Source organism: Natrix helvetica (genome assembly GCF_964273705.1).
Source record: "Natrix helvetica genome assembly, chromosome: 2".
NCBI lineage: Eukaryota > Metazoa > Chordata > Lepidosauria > Squamata > Natricidae > Natrix > Natrix helvetica.
In genome coordinates this window covers 74,700,322-74,717,418 of record NC_138552.1, presented here as the reverse complement: position 1 = coordinate 74,717,418, position 17,097 = coordinate 74,700,322, and the positions used below count along the sequence as shown (strand labels likewise).

The 17,097-nt window shown below is 39.6% G+C and overlaps 1 protein-coding gene across 1 annotated transcript in view; it reads right to left on the bottom strand.

The window, feature by feature from the left end:
• Positions 1–3,135: 3,135 nt before the first annotated feature.
• Positions 3,136–17,097, bottom strand: part of DMRT1 (doublesex and mab-3 related transcription factor 1) — a gene marked incomplete at its 5' end in the record, with an annotated part of 82,414 nt that continues 68,452 nt past the window's right edge. The window contains one exon of the mRNA XM_081940049.1: positions 3,136–4,146. Within this exon, the coding sequence (XP_081796175.1) occupies positions 3,992–4,146 (155 nt within the window). The 3' untranslated portion in view covers positions 3,136–3,991. The remainder of the gene's footprint in view (positions 4,147–17,097) is intronic.

The following is a 17,097-nucleotide window of genomic DNA, read 5'->3' as shown; positions in this document are numbered from 1 at the left end:
AGGCACTCCTTATAAAATAATGTAACACCTTAATATACCGTAAGCACGGAACCTATACACTCTTACATTAAATTACTATTTATTAGATAGCCTTCATTTCATCAAGCATTTGTAAAATAAGTTACACCCTGCATATGACCAAAAGCAATCTTAATATTGCTTAAATGTATGTAGTAGTGTAAAAAAAAGGATTTCAAGTTGTAAACTATTAATGAAATAGTTGGTCCACCAAAATAATTCTATAAAAAGGGTGTACATGGGAATAATGAACTGCAAATAGATTTAAAGTCTTGCTATTTTTGGTTTTGAAAGGTTTTACTGCCTTTTTGAAACCATCAAAATACAAAACAAAACACCCCAATACTTATTCTTAGGTGTTAGGGTTGCTTGTGCTATTGTCAATATTTGTTGCATGCAGTACACACACACACACACACACACACAAAATGTTAGAAGACTTAAAATTGCCAGTTTTATGACTTTGGCTTTGCTCTAACCTTCATTTATGGATATTAATCAGAAGCAAAAGATAATATTTGATTGAATTGCCTATATAATACCAATTCTGCATGATACTGACACCATGATCTAAGCTAAGTTACTACACATTTAATTACGGTAACATTGCAATTCTCACCCCTAATATAGATATGCCTTTTCAATCAACCCTTGAAAAAGGTTGAAGGGGAAACAATTATTTAACCGTAAGAAATGCTGATGTAAGCTCCAGCAATTTTCTCAAAGGTGCAAATGCAAATGTGTTAGGAACAATATACAAATATGTAAATTAACATTTCAATCCTATAAAAATGTATATGGGGGTTTTTCTCATTGGCTTCAGTGAGGGTAAATTGTGCCTAGAATTACGCTGATAATGGCTGTAAACAGATTTTAAGTGTTGTGAATCTGAGTTGGAATCTATTTTTTGTTACTTGTTTCTAATTAATACTCATTTCATTTTCCATTTTATTCTTCAGTTTTCCAGCTTTATATAGGTAACTCTAGATTTTTAACCTTCCCTAAATAATACAAGACCCTGGAGTTTAGCAGATACTATCTTCTCTTCTGGAATAGGGCAATGATTTTTCCATCGTTTCTTTAAAGATTTTAAATACAATTTTGTTAAAAACATCCACACATGGTGATAATAGTAAAGTACAACCCTCAAATTCATATATGAAAATGATCTAAGAGACACTTGAGGATACAATATTAAAAGGATAATGGAATTGCATCTGCTCTATGCAATTCTAGCTTTTCCCCTTTGAGTGTGTAAAAAAATGTGGTGTTATTGTGGAGGTGCTTTTGATACATGTAGGAAAATAATTTGCTTTTTTGGCTCATTATGTTGGTAGTTATAGATTGGGAATTGAAGTCATGACAATTACCAATTCTTGTTTGCAGCAGTTCTTTCCCCAATAGATTTCATTCCACCCACCCACCAAACGCAGGAAGATAGCAAAATCTGAATTTCTCATATTGAAAGGACCAAAGTACTGTCAGTTCCTATTCCATACCTTCATTATTTTTGTCCCTTAAGGATATTTCCTGCTTGTTACGTGGTCACTTATATTTTGGAAAGAGCAGCTTAATCTCCAAAAGGAAGTTTAGACCAGGCTTCATTTAATTATTTTCACATATCTAGACTGTATTTGGGAAGCTATTATAATTTATAAAGATGGGCAACTTTATCCAAATGGAGTAAGAGTGAAATACTTAATACTTCAATGTATTGTTTGAAATACCTTGAGACTGGACAGAATGTCATGATACATATTCAATTTAGAGTATATATAAATGATGGTGTTTTGTTTATGTAAGTTACTCTGAGTCTTTCTTCATTTGTAAATAGGTATAGATCCACTTAAGTCACACTCAAGTAAAAAGAAATTACCGGTATATATATTTTGAAGAGCTCAATAGCAAATGAATATGCTTAATCAGATACATGGAGTAGCTAAGTGAGCTGTAGGCACTATCAGACCTATTTCTGATTTTTGGACTAACACAGCTCTCCTGTGAAATATATATTTGGAGGAAAGAATAAAAGGATTCCATGCCATCTTTATTTGTTGGTAAGGTTATCTTGTGTATTTCTACTCATAATTCCAATTGAATTTGTTTTTAATAGCAAAGTTGCCCTACATTACTTTTATATGGCTAGGCAACTTTTGCTAATGTATTAAAGCACAGACCTGAAAGAGAAACTTGATATAGAATGTAATCTGACCCTTGTGTAGTGCCAGGGAGGCGAGATGCTTCTAAATTCATCTTATCCCTGCCAGGATTGGACTGGCACAGTGGCATTCTTTCATACAATAAACACCCACCTCTCTTCCATTGTTGCATGATGTTCTCCTTGGATGATGTAGAGAGGAAAGAGACAAATGAACTCAGGAGGGAAACTGTGAGCTCTACTTAGGAAACCCCAGCTCTATATTTCAACAGTTTAGAAGGAAAGTGCACAGGGGGAGGCATCGTCTTGGCTGCAGTTGGCTGTTAGCTGCCCAGCTTAGCTGCCTCGTCCTTAGATTCTTTTCCTTGCCCTCTGCTCCAACTGTGTGTCTGTCACAATGGCAACAGGAGCAGGCTGCAGCAGAAGGCACCCGACTGCAGTCGCAGGCTGACAAGTGTGATAAAATGATCTTCCTTAACTAAACTCGTAAAGCACCGGGCAATAAAACTCAATCTTCTGTAAAATCCAATTAAGTCATTATCTGACTGATTGTATCTTTAATTGAAAACAGAAGTGACAGTAAATTTCTGTGATATATCAGGATCAATCGATACCACTATACAATTCAGCCCCAAGAAGTGATTTATAATGTCAAACCCATATAGGTAACTCTACATTATTCTCTCTAAAACCACTGGTGGATGAAATTAAGAGTAAGTGCATTTAATAAAAAACAAGATGGTCAGGTTATTGATTACAACAGATGGGGGCGAAATCAAATAGATGTTTTCAAAGCACAGAGTGAAGAAAATACAAGTAATTTCTTTTTCCCCCTGTTTAATACAGCTTACCAACTATGCACACACAACAAAATTTGGTCATCAATAACATTTTTATTTCAGTACTACTGCAACTGTAGAGAACAATGAATTCTTTTAAAGAGCATTTTATTTCTGGTTGGCTTCTGTAACTAAGAGGAAAGTACATGCTAAGGCATTTTTAACAGAATATTGAAAAAAATCTATAATAACTTTAAAAGGCCATTTTTACTTGGAGCATTGTAGCAAATAGCTTAACTTGTACAAACTTTTTTTTTACATCTTAGGCTAGCAATAGAGGCTATATCTGGTCAAAATACAGTGTCTTCCATTAAAACAGAACTAAGAAAAATCCATCGCAGACTTTTTATTAATTTAAAAATACCATTCTTGCTTTAACTTTTATCTACTTTTATATATCATGAAAAGAGGAAAAAATATCCTTGGGTCTGTAAAACATAGAATCTTACATCTCAATCTTAACTCATGCAGCGCAGCTTTAAAAAGGAAGAGCAGTTCTGTTTCACAACAGGAAGGTATCTATTTCTCAAATTTTCATATCTGAAATATCTTGCTTTTGAACACCATTAAAGAATTAATCAAGCCCTTTTTGTGCTAGATACATCGATTATAAGCAAATCTAAGTATCTTTTGCATACACTGAACTTTGATTACATTTTATCTACAAAATAATCTTTAATTTTATTTATATAGTGTTTATTAGTCAAAAAGGGACTTTTAAAAAAGAATTAAAGAATACCAATAAATTTCTTTCAAAATATTTAAGGGTAATGCTCTTGCAGCCCTTTACACTATACTATTCTCATTCTTAACTAAGACTGAAAATCACAAAGTGCAGAACAAATATAAAGGGAATAAGTGAACATTTTATCAACAGTTATTACAGCATCTGTCATCACAAAACAGGCAAACCCAAATTAACAGGAAGGCTTCTTCAAGGGAATCCACACCAGGATTTTTATTTTTTTATCCCTGCTTATTCTCCATCTTCCATAACAGAATGAACTGGAAAGGTGCCGGAGTCAGAGACGGATTCGCACTCCAGCACAGCCTTGGTACTTTCATTGCTGATGGGAGAACTGCTGGAAAGGGAAACCAAGCCAGAATCTTGACTACTGGGTGGTGAAAATACTAAAGAAGCAATGGGATAAAGGGGAAGGAGAAAGAGAAAGAAAAAAAGGAATGCCAAGATAAATGACACAGAATAATAATATTGCAGAGTTAGGTTGCCTTACATACATCCATGGGCATATTAATATGCAATGAAGGTCCAGAGCTTGTACTTAAGTAGTCTAGACATGTATAATAGTTCAAATTCAAATTCAGAATAGAGCTGGAAGGAATCTTAGAGGTCTTCCAGTCCAACCCCCTGCTCAAGCAGGAGACCCTACACCAAGTCAGATAAGTATCTGTCCAGTCCCTTCTTAAAAACCTCCAGTGATGGAAGCACCTACAACTTCTGAAGACAAGCTGTTCTACTAGTTAATTGTTCTCACTGTTAGGAAGTTTCTCCTTAATTCCAGGGTGTTTCCTTCCTTAATTAGTTTCCATCCATTGTTTCTTGTCCTGTCCTCTGGTGCTTTAGAAAATAAGTTGAACCCCACTAATAAGATCAAAAATAAGTTTTATTTTCTTTGGAAAATATTTTTATTTTCATTATTTTCTTTGGAAAATAAGTTGGCCTCACCTAATAAGATGGAAGAGAAGAACTACAAAGTTGGTCCAAGATTGAAAGTTCCAAAAGACTCAGGATATCACACTTGCCTTTTTTTTTTTAGGGATGCCCAGATTCATTTATCTCACCCATTTTCCCAGGGAAGGGTGGAGAGAGAGAAGACACTGCCCATGGTGAGTCATAAAACATTAACTTGAATCATGGGCTGGTCATTCATGGTACTAGATTGTTTGCACCTCAGATAAACTTGCAGGTATAAATATTCAAGATATATTTGTCCTTTCTAAAACCTTTGCAAGGTCCATGCAAAAACTGGACAGCATCTCCCCCTTTCTATAAGATTCTCACAATTTCAAGAGCTGGATGATAAGGGAAATTCAGAAATTTGAAAAAACCTGTGCCCTCAAAGCATCTCCAGAATGAGAAAAGGCACACCTAGAAACTCTATGCTTGTCATATAGGCTGACAATCTATGGGAAATAAGGAGATGATTGTGTATAACTAGCCTCTTCTAATTTCAATGAAACAACTGAATGATGAATCGACTGTATTTTATGAAGAATAAAACAAAGACTCCTCCTTGAAGTTCTAGTAATACCTGAATTAGATCTATAAAGGCCATGACATTGTTCTATTAAAATCAAAGGGACTTCGTATCTGCTTAAGGCTTGGAAGAATAGGAGTTTTCCTTAACATTTTTAAAAAGTGGACTGTAGAAAAAGCACATGTTAAAACCAAAATGCAGACATAAAACAATTAGCATTACAAAACAGCAGTAGCATCAGTAAACAGAAATACCTACAAGACACACTGACTTAAAAATGGCACATGTATCATATCATAAAACAAATGATGCAATTATCTGACGTCATAAAGTCTTGCCAAATTTAGCAAATTTATGATGTTTGTCATGACACATAACACAGGTCCTCCTTGCCTCCAGGCAGATGTCAGTGATGGGTACGACTTAACCAATCAATACATTTCAGAAACATTAACATCAATGTTGAGACATATTGAGAAGCTTAAGCCAACTAGATGGCAGATCAATATTCCAGGATTATCTATTTTGCATTCAATTTGAGAAAAAGCTACCTAAGTTACAACCAACATATTAGCCTTTGATGGTGGAAGCACTCCAGAAAAGGAAATTCACATCAAATATGTTCAAACAAAAGGTATGAAAATGTACAGACTATTCTCGAGTTACAACCACAATTGAGAATTTCAGTTGTTAAGCAAAGCAGTTAAGTGAGTCACATCCAATTTTATGACCTTCTTTGCCATGGTTGTTAAGCGAATCTCTTGCAGTTAATAACACAATTGTTAAACAAATCTGGCTTCCCCCATTGACTTTGCTGGTGCAGGCCGACTGAGGTCACAAATGGCGCTCACATGACCCATGTGCATTGTTACCCAGTGCAACTGTCATAAATACATGCCCATTGCCAATTTGATCAGGTGACTGTGGGCATGCTGCAACAGTTTTAAGAGCAAGTACTGGTTGTAAGCCCACTTTTTCCAGTGCCTTTATAACTTTGAACGGTTGCTAATTGCTAACTGTATTGTTGTTCATTTGAGGACTACCTGTAATCTTCCCTCAATCAAGCTTAATTTTAGATGTTCAGATGACTATATCTACACATCCATATTTTCTTGGCAACACCAAGAAGTCAATGGGGAGGAATGCCTTTTCAATTGCCCAACAAAGCCTACAGTCCGGAGATTTCCTGATGTTCAACCCATGTATCATCCACATTTAACACCTTGGACAAGGGGCTGCCCCTTGGTTGAGCAGAAAAAAAACACTAATCCGCTAGAGTCTTTTTAAAAGGTACGGGGAGCTCACCTTGAAAAAAAGGTAGCAATGCCTGTTCTTATGCGGCAGGAGTCAACTTGACTCCAATTCCATTTGAACTGACACTGCTACTTATTTTTAAAAGGGCTCCAATAACAGGCACGTCACAAAGAAAACTCAAGCAATAACTCAGAAGCTGAATTCCTAGTTGCTTTTAAAGGCCCAGGAAAAGGTGGTAACACAAACGGGAATCAGAGATGAATTCTTTTGTTCACATGCATTTCGCTAATATGGACTCTTTATGCAACTGAAGGAAAAAAACCGTGCACGTGCGCGCACAAACAGAAAATCCAGTTGGGATTGCCAGATATAATTCAGGGAGAAGCCATGCTTATTCTACAGATAGATGGCCCCCAATTCGAGAAAAGTGTAAAAAACAGCATTAGCAATTATAACAAGATTGAAACTAGAAGTATATTTTGCACATTGGGTTGTGTGTATGTATGTGTGTGGGGTGTTTGCTATTATGCATGTATTCTCAGAAATCCTAAATTCTAGTTGTCAGGGCAACTGTCTCTCCCCCAACTGAGTGATTGCCTCTTTCTTGGAAGCCCCACAGTAGTGCTGTGCTGAGTTGGCTTTTTAATTTCTCAGGAGTTTTTTTTTTCCATGCAAGGAACATTCTGTTTTTTTCTATTCTTATTCTCGAAGAGCTTGGCAAAGGCTACAACTGCTGATCCTTCTTTCTCTTACCTTCCCACCATACTTCCTTGTCTGAAAAAGCCCATAAGGAGTTCTCTCTTGGTATCTTCCATTGAAATATAATGAAGCGTGGATGCCAAGGAAGTTACCAATTCCTTGACAGATAGCTGCACTGTGAAAGATAGGGGGACACACCTGCCTTGGCTACCTTACACTCCACTCAATTTAGAGATTCAGTAAAGTGCTCTTTGAAAAGTAACTCAAAATTAAATTCTTTTTCATCAAATTGAGAATTGTCAGGAAAAAACCCTCTCTTTTCCTGCTCAGTATTTTCTTTGTGGGAGGGATGTGCCCTTGAGACAGTACTGATGCCTGGCTACTGGAGAAATCCCTGCAGTTTTCTTGGCAACACTGACAGAAGAGAAGTAAACATTTATATAGTCCACCTCATTATAAGTAAAACTTCTAGAGGGGGTATGGCAGTGGCATCATAACTGGATGTGCAATTCTGCTATCCAGGCCTCTGGTGTTCCTTCATGCAGATATTCTAGGGAATCAGAGAATGTACGTCATAGACAATCTTGCACAATATGTTTAAGAGCTTGCATATCAGCACCAAATCACAACAAGAGGAATCTTTCCATCCCCACTGATACAGGGCAGAGGCACTTCTTCCAGTATCACACCTAACTCTGTTCAATTTCAACCAGACAAAGCGAGGCAGGTCAAAACTAGATGGTTTGATAGAGGGACCACTAATGACCAAGCCATAAAAAGGAACCCCTGAGGTGGGGGGGGGGGTGTTAAACTGGGTATATTTTAATTGAATAGCTGTTTTTTCAAGCTGGCCTGGATTTCAATCTTGTAATGGGGCTGTGAGAAAGTGGGTGGGATACAAACACTTGGAAATAAATGAATGAATGAATGAATGAATGAATGAATGAATGAGTAAAACAGACTCCTAATCCAAGAAGTTGCCCATCTCTGGCCAGAGGAAGGTGTCCTGATTTCAATGGCCCCATACAGAAGGGATGAAATAGGGGGGACATGATGAAAACTGAATGTAAATGTAGAAAGGGGCATATACAGAGAGATGCAGGACACAAATCACCAAGGAACATGTTATACCAAAGGAAGTGCCCAGGTTCCAGAACAATAAACAGCAAAAGATCAAAGCAAACTTTTAAACAGTTCAAAAGCTAATATAGGGGAAGAAATATTTGCAACATTTCAATCTCTGCTCGATACAAAACACAAAATGGAAGGGTCTCTGACCTCACTCACCTTTGATGAGTCAAGATTCACCCACAGCACTCCTTTCCCGCCTAGCCTGGATATAATTAAGGAGAAGCTGCAGTGGCAATTTCTCTCCTCATTAACTTCCTGATTGGTTTGAGCCTCAGATTTCCACCAGGCCTCCCGTTTGTCATCATCAAATCCAAATGGCCAATCGTTAAGACTAATGTTTGTGTAACTAAGTGCCAACATCTGCCATGGCTTCTTGTACAACAATAATAATGAAAGGGTAACATTGATGCCCCTGTGTTAATTCTGCATATATTCATCAATGGGGAAAATCTATGCTATAATTAGCAAAATGCTTTGGTAGACAAGTATGCTAGAGTCATTTGCAGAAGAAAATGTGTTGCAGTCATTCTGCTTAGAATGGTTATAATTTAGTGGGGAACTATATCCAATGAATTTCTTTCAAGCAGACTATAGAGTCATTCTCCTTTCTTTGTCTTCGTTGATTTAAACTTACTACTTTTATTGCTTTCAAGAAACAGAAAAATGAACCAATGAAATCTTATACAAGCAAGCAAGCAAAGTTATTAACTAATTGAAGGACATGATGTTTTTATGATTCGAATTTTTTGAGTCCGCTTGATGTAATAATTAAGGTACCAGGCTAAAAACTGGGACACTGGGAGTTCTAGTCCTGCTTTAAGCAGAAAGCCTAAAGTTTCTCTCAGCCCTAGGAAAGAGGCAATGGTAAATCACTTGAAATCTTGTCAAGAAAAACGTACAGAAAGTTGTCAGGAGTTGAAAACTGATTTGAACCGAACTGAACTAAACAATAGCAAGAGCAGAACATCACACTTTTCTTAATAATAAATGTCACAATAAATACAAACTATATTCACCATTGACTTTATTATATTTTTATTGAAATTAATAGATCCCTTGGTTATAATATAGATCTAGCGGATTGGGAAAAAATTTGGAATACAAATTATAAATTAACGAGATCAGCAACACTGAAAGAAAATATATACAAAATGTTTTATCGTTGGCACCTACCACCAACAAGATTGACAAAAATCTACCCAACACTGAAACCGACCTGTTGGAAATGTAAAAAAGAACAAGGGACCTACTACCACATGTGGTGGACCTGCCCGGAATCGCAAAAATATTGGAAAAGAATCTGGAAGTGGGCACAAGAAATTACAGGAGAACAAATAAAATATAAACCCGAAACCTTCTTACTAGGAATAATTAAAGGGAACTACACAAAAAAATTAAATATCTACTAACACATATATTAACCACAGCTAGAATAGCTTTTGCCCAATGCTGGAAGCAAAATAATATACCGCCGGACGAATTAGTGATAAAAAAACCCTTGGATTGTGCAGAGATGGACAAACTAACCCTAAAATTAAAGGACAAAGAAGAATCAGAATACTACAAAATTTGGAATAAATGGTATGAATGGTTGGAAAATAAGAAAAATAATTAAGCTGAAAACAATATACATAAATAAACATAGAACTGTATATAAAAGTAGGTAAATATGTAAAAGATAAAAATGTATAGATAAGATGACATAATGATGTAATAAATGGTAAAGAGAGGAAAACATATACAGATACGACGATGTAACATTGTACAAACCGTTGATATAAAGATTGTAATATGTGATGAAAAGACAAAAACAATAAAAAATTATTATTAAAAAAAAAAGTAATAGGTCCTTGTGCCTAGGTTAAGAATCCCACATTCAATCCACATTCAATTATTCACAGATTTTTAAGAATAATGGATTTTTCTATTGCAGATACATGGACTCAACCATACTGAGCTTATACAAATAAGGAAGCAATTCGTGCCCTTACATGCTATCTAATTTCAACCAAGGTCTAAATGAGAAAGAACAAGCTGAAATTAAATCCAGATGAAACAGAGATGATGTTGGGAAACAGAAAAGTCGAATCTGCCCAGAAAGAACGGATTCACAATTTGGCAGTGTTTCCTGATGCTCGGCTGTCAGTGGATTTGCAGGTGGTAATTGTAGCGAGGAGTGTGTTTGCACAACCTGTGACCTTTTTGAACTATCAAACTTGGCAGTAATTATCCACAATTGGTTACAATCCTTCTTGACTAATGCAATGTGCTATATGTGAGGTTAGAAGTCGCAACTGGGGCAAAATATCACAGCTATTATCTGGTTCAAGCTTGGTTGTGGGTCCAAGCTTTGGGCTTGAAGTATAAAAAAATCACTTGAGTTTTTCAAAAATAAATTGTTACAAGCATGACTGAGATAGTATAAGACTCCTGCCTTGGACAGGGGGTTGGAACTGGAAGTCCTCCAAGGTCCTTTCCAGCTCCATGATTCTAGGTTAAGAGATCCCTTTCTTGCATGGCAACAATTCTACTTGGCATCCATATAAATTATCTTGCATTGTTTTAAATTTGTTTTTACATTTTTTTGATGCACGCCTCCTGGTGTCACTTTTGAAGCGGGAAGCTATAGGCATACAATATAACAGCGATGGTAAACCTTTTTTGGCTCGTGTGCCCTAAGTGGGGGGAGCGCAGGGGGGTCATGTGTGGGCGTGCCGCACCCATAATGCAATGCGCGACCCCCATGTGCATGCGCACACTACAGGCGCTCCCCCTCCCATTTTTACATGCTTTTTCGCCCTCCCCAGGCTCCAGAGGCTTCATAGGAGCCTGGGGAGAGCGAAAACAGCCTCCCCCCCCCGAGTGCCCTCCGGAGGCATCAGGGAAGCCTCCGGATAGTCCCTGACGCCTTCGGAGCACTCAAAACGACCCTCCGAGCAAACCGGAAGTCACTTCCGGTTTCCTCAGAGGGTCGTTTTAAGTGCTCCGAAGGCTTCAGGGACTGTCTGGAGGCTTCCCTGAGGCCTCTGGAGGGCTTCCGGGGAGGCGGGGGAGGCTGTTTTTGCCCTCCCCAGGCTCCTATAAAGCCTCTGGAGCCTGGGGAGGGCGAAAAATGGCTTTAAAAAAGGGTGAAGTCAGCTGATAGGGCAGCGCCTCACGTGCCCTGACAAATGGCTCCGCGTGCCACCTGTGGCACAGGTGCCATAGGTTCGCCATCACTGCAATATAATATAGTACCATTCAATTAAAGTGCAAGAACAATATCTACAGGAGTACCTCTTCAGTAGAAACCTATTTACTCATAACATCAGATGAAGCCTTTCTGAAGATGACCCTCAGGTCAGAAGTTTGTCTACATGGAAAATGGGAGTGTCTTCTCTTGTGGACCTTTTAGGCCTGTGATGGCGAACCTATGGCACATGTGTCCGAAGTGGCACACGGAGCCATATTGCCTGGCACGCGCGGCATCGCTCGTTCCTCTTCCAGGTTTCTGGTGCACATACGCATGCAATGATCAGCTGGCCTTTGTGCATGTGACAGTGCTCAAAACTGGAAGAGCTGGTCTTCTGTTTTCTGGCGTGAGCATGCATGCCAGCCAGCTGATTGTCGCATGTGCATGCATGCCAGTAACCAGAAGACTAGCTGGCCAGTGCGTATGTGCGCACTGGAAACTGGAAGTTCATTTTCCGGTGCACACATGCCCCCTGGACAGCTCCTCTTCCGGGGCACAGCCCAAATGAGCGTGCAAAGTGCAAGCATGCACTCGCTCTCTTTTTGGCACTGAGTGCTGAAAAGGTTTGCCATCACTGTTCTAGACCAAGCAATTTATTTGTCACAAAAGTATGTTTGCCCCCTCTTACCCAGGACTGAGAATAAAGGAAATATTTCTATTGCCGGGCTTTTGCCTCTGAATTATTGTGATGGTTTTATGGATGTTGATTTAATTTGTGATTTTAAGTGTACTGATTGATAAACTTCTAGAAGATGTATAAAAGTTTTGCTACTTTTATAAATTGACATGGACTGTTTTGGGATTTTTTTTCACAATACATGATTAATTTAAGAATAAAATAAAGAAATGATTGAATAGAAACAGCAACCTTACTTCACATAGAAGGACCCACTAAAAAGAGAAATAAATGCCTGGAATGTGGGAAGAGCTTTAGTCAGACTTTGACCTAATTTCTGCACCAAAAAAAGTCTATAAATCTGGAATAGGAAGGTAATTTGAGCTGAGTGCAAAGAATTCATACAAAGGAAAATTGTCCTTCAATAAAGAGACCTCCTGTTGTCAAAATCCAGCAGGGGGCTGGGCTAGAGGACCTCCAAGGTCCCTTCCAGCTCTATTCTGATTCTGATTTAAGTACTTTGCTGGCCATAATGTGATGGACAGAAGAAAACCATACATCAACTCTGAGATTTTTTTTCTTCCAATTCTAGTTACACAAGATGAATAAATGGGAAGATTAAGAAGGTTGCTTAAATTAATCTCCTACGAAGCAGTGAAGAGTATGTTGAACAGCTACTAAGTGAAAGAACAAAATCTGGATTGAGTTCTTCCTGTCAGAAAAAGCCAGAATAGTCCTGCTTCTAAGTTGATCCAACCCAGAAAAAGATGTTCTTTCTTACTGATTACAAATACTGTATGAGGAAAGTCCCTTAATCCCTTTTTCAAAAATCAACTACAGACAAGAAATGTGGAACTTCCTCAGATGCAATTGGATTTTACCTTCTGTCAACTTCAGCTTGCCTACTAGTTGTCAGGGATGCTGTGGACCAAATGTCAACCCAGTAATGTTTCAAATCCCTCTGGCAGACCTGAGATTTGGCAAAACTAGAACGAAATCAAGAGGTCCTATGGGTTAATTAGGACAAGGCTGTTGAGGCACCGTCTCCCCTTGTATAGGCAGTCCTCGATTTAACCACCATTTATTTAGCGACTATTCAAAGCTACAGCAACACTGAAAAAAGTGACTTATTGACCATTTTTCACACCACGGCAGCATCCCCACAGTCACGTGATCAGAATTTGGACTCTTGGCAACTGGCATGTATTTATGAAGGTTGACATATCCCAGGTCATGTGACCACCTTTTGCAACTTTCAGAAAATCAAAGTCAATGGGATGCCAGACTCATTTAACCTTGTGACTCACTTAACAACTGCAGTGATTCATTTAAACAACTGTGGCAAGAAAGGTTGTAAAATGGGGCAAAACTCACGTAACAAATTTTTGCAGCTTAGCAACGGAAATTGTGGGTTCAACTGTGGTCACAAGTTGAGGTCTACTGTATGTGACTTTCACAGCCTTCTCAATATCTTCTTTTTCATATTTTTGTTTGGCTTCTGCCATCATTGAAGGTTTCTTGGTTTCAAGCATGCCATTGTCAACTGGCCTGCTTGCGCAACTTTCCCAGTGCCTAAATTTCCCTATCGCCCCTCAACCATCCCCCCCCAATGATGTCCATGGTTTCATGTGTGGCATTTCCACCAACTTGCCTGCCTGATCTTCCCAATGCCTTACTTTCCTTCTTCTCCTTAGCTGTTCTTCAAGCCAGCATTATGAAGAGAGAGAAAATGCAAGTGGAAAACTAACTTTTACAATGAAATCATCAATGGACCAACACCATACGAAGAACAGACTAACTTGAGTGAACTGCTGTTAAGTCAATGGCCTGGAAAATATGCTTCTAGAGATGTGAGAAACCACTAAGACAGTCATGCTTGAAAAGCAAAATGTTATTTGTATTTACATTTTAAGACCATTAGACTCTTAATGCGAAGCAATATTTTAAAGATTTAAGCTCTGAAAAGGTACAGTTGATTTGTTAAAGCTTTTTTTGCCTCCCCTAGGCTTCAGGAAAATCTCTGAACGGTTAACTCGTTGGGCCTGCTTCTCGCCCTCTTTAGGCTTCCGAGGCTTTCCTGAAGCCTGGGGAGGGTGAAAAAACCAAACTTCCGGTTTGCCCCTGGGGCCGTTTTTCGACCTCCCTAGGCTTCAGGAAAGCCTCTGGAGCCTGGGGAGGGCGAAAAACAGCCCAACCAGAAGTTCTGTTTTTCATCCTCTCTAGGCTCCGGAGGTTTTCCTAAAGACTGGGGAAGGTAAAAATGGGCTCCCCCGGCCCTCTGAAAGGCTAAAAATTAGCTGGCCGGCACACACAGTCGCGCTGGAGCTGAGAGCTGCCGTGCCGGCAAATATGGCTCCGCGTGCCACCTCTGGCATACATGCCATAGGTTGGCCATCACGGCAATACACTGATAAGAAGGAAAATTAGATAAATGAAGAAAAGGATATCATACATGTTGTGAGTTAGTACAGATGAACAAAAATAAATGATTTTTGTTTTGTTTTTATTTGGATCCAAAAGAAAAGGAAAGAAATGTATTTAAGGGACAATAATGTATTTCAGAAAAGCATAAAAGGTTTGGGAAAGTGCTTCACGTGTTTCCACATATTATCCTACTTATTCCAAACCCAAATTTCTACTTTAATAAAATGATCATAAAGAAATAATGATTTCATTCAGTGCCATGTCTGGTTATGCTATTCCAATGTTTCAATGGTCAAAATAGTCATAGTCTTTGTCTATTTACTAAGATATGTATTATCTGTCAAAAAGGTAGTTTCCCACTTTTACTTTGAGTCAACATTCTCGTTAACCTAGATCAAAAATCCAAGAATGCTTAAATTCATTTTTTCTAACTGAAGCCATATATGCATGCTATTTACTTAATATGAAGCAATGGCAGGGATTCCATGAGGACTGTACACACTTTCAGAAACAACTTCAGAGTTCACATGAGCATAGCATCTACTATGAATCAAGACAGTCTGTATTTTTTCAGATTTCTGTAAAACCCTAAAAAAGGCATTGTTGCTTTAAAAGTTGTATTAACTTTAATGAGTGGATTCCTTGAAGCACCATCCTCTTTTCAGGCTTGGAGAGAAAAGGGCCTGGCTGTTTTAATGAAGAGGAGAGAGGTGCTTTTGCTTCCAGGTGGCCCAAAGTACCCCAAACCACCCCAACGAGGCTGTCGAAGTGATGTCCCGGTGTTTGGAAGCCGTCGGGGTCTGGATGGGGGACAACAGACTCAAACTCAACCCCTCCAAGACCGAGTGGCTGTGGGTACCGGCACCTCGGTTCAGCCAGCTGACTCCATCGCTGGCCATAGGGGGCGAACAACTGTCCCCCGTGGAGCGGGCGCGCAATTTGGGCGTCCTCCTCGATGCCCGGCTGTCAATGGAGGACCATGTGGCAGCCGTGGCAAGGGGGGCATTCCACCAGGTCCGCCTGGTGCGCCAATTGCGCCCCCTACTGGACCGGAGTGCCCTGCGCACGGTCACTCATGCGCTGGTGACGTCTCGCCTGGACTACTGCAATGCCCTCTACATGGGGCTTCCCTTGGGACGCATCCGGAGACTGCAGCTAGTTCAGAACGCAGCCGCGCGGGTTATTATGGGAAGTACACGTTACTCCCACATAACACCTCTCCTGCGTGAGCTGCACTGGCTACCTGTGGCCTTTCGGGTGCGTTTCAAGGTATTGATCACCATCTTTAAAGCGCTCCATGGCATAGGACCTAGTTATCTGCAGGATCGCATCCTACCACACACGTCCCTGCGACCTATCCGCTCACACAGGGAGGGGCTCCTCCTGGTGCCGTCTGCTAGGCAATGCCAGCGGGCGACACCTAGGAGTAGATCCTTCTCTGTGATGGGCCCAACCCTCTGGAATGACCTCCCCCCAGACATTCGAACTACCACCGACCTCCGTTCCTTCCGGCAAAAGTTAAAGACTCACCTATTTCAATCAGCTGGCCTGGCACTTTCTTAGTTTTACCTCCCGGGGATTTATTTTATTTTAATTGGGTTTGGGGTTTTAATTGGGATGTTTTTAGGATTAGAATATATTTATTTCTTAGTACAGCCTATCTCCCCCTCCAAATGTATCTTAAATGTATTTTATTATTATGACTGATTTTATTTGTATTGACTGTACACCGCCCCGAGTCCCTTTCTGGGAGAGGGGCGGTCTAAAAATCTAAGAAATAAATAAATAAATAAATAAATAAAACTTTCAAATCATTTTCAAAGCATGTAAATTTCTAAATCACATCTGTATCCAGGCTGCTGTGAAAACATATAAATATGGAAAGTCCTTGACTTAGAGCCCCAAGTTTCTGTTGCTAAGTGAGACAGTCATTAAGTGAACTTTGCCCCATTATACATGTGGGCAAACTATTGTGGCTTCTTGCCACAGTTGTTAAGTGAATCACTGCAGTTGTTAAGTTAGTAACACAGTTGTTAAGTGAACCTGGCTTCCCCATTGACTTTGCTTGTCAGAAGATCACAAAAGGGGGTCACATGATCCTGGGACACTGCAACCATTATGCGTCAATTGCCCAGCGTCTGAATTTTGGTCACATGACCTTGGTCACATGTGGTCATGAATGTGAAAAATGGTCATGTCACTTTTTTCCCCAGTGCCGTTGTAACTTTGAATGGTCACTCAATGAACTGTTGTAAGTCGAGGACTACCTGTACTGGCTGCTGCTAAAATAGTCGCCTATGATCAGTGGTGGGTTCTGGATCCCGCTGCAACCGGTACGGTGCAAGGAGGCCCAGCGTCCACCACATGAACGTGCACAGCACACGTGCGTCCTTACCGCCTGCGATGCTCCGCGACGCTCCAGCTGCTCAGCAGAGCGTCATGCAGGCGCCTTACGCTCCGTGAGCATAAGTGCCGAAGAGCTCAAATACAGGTAAGGAGGGCCGGCG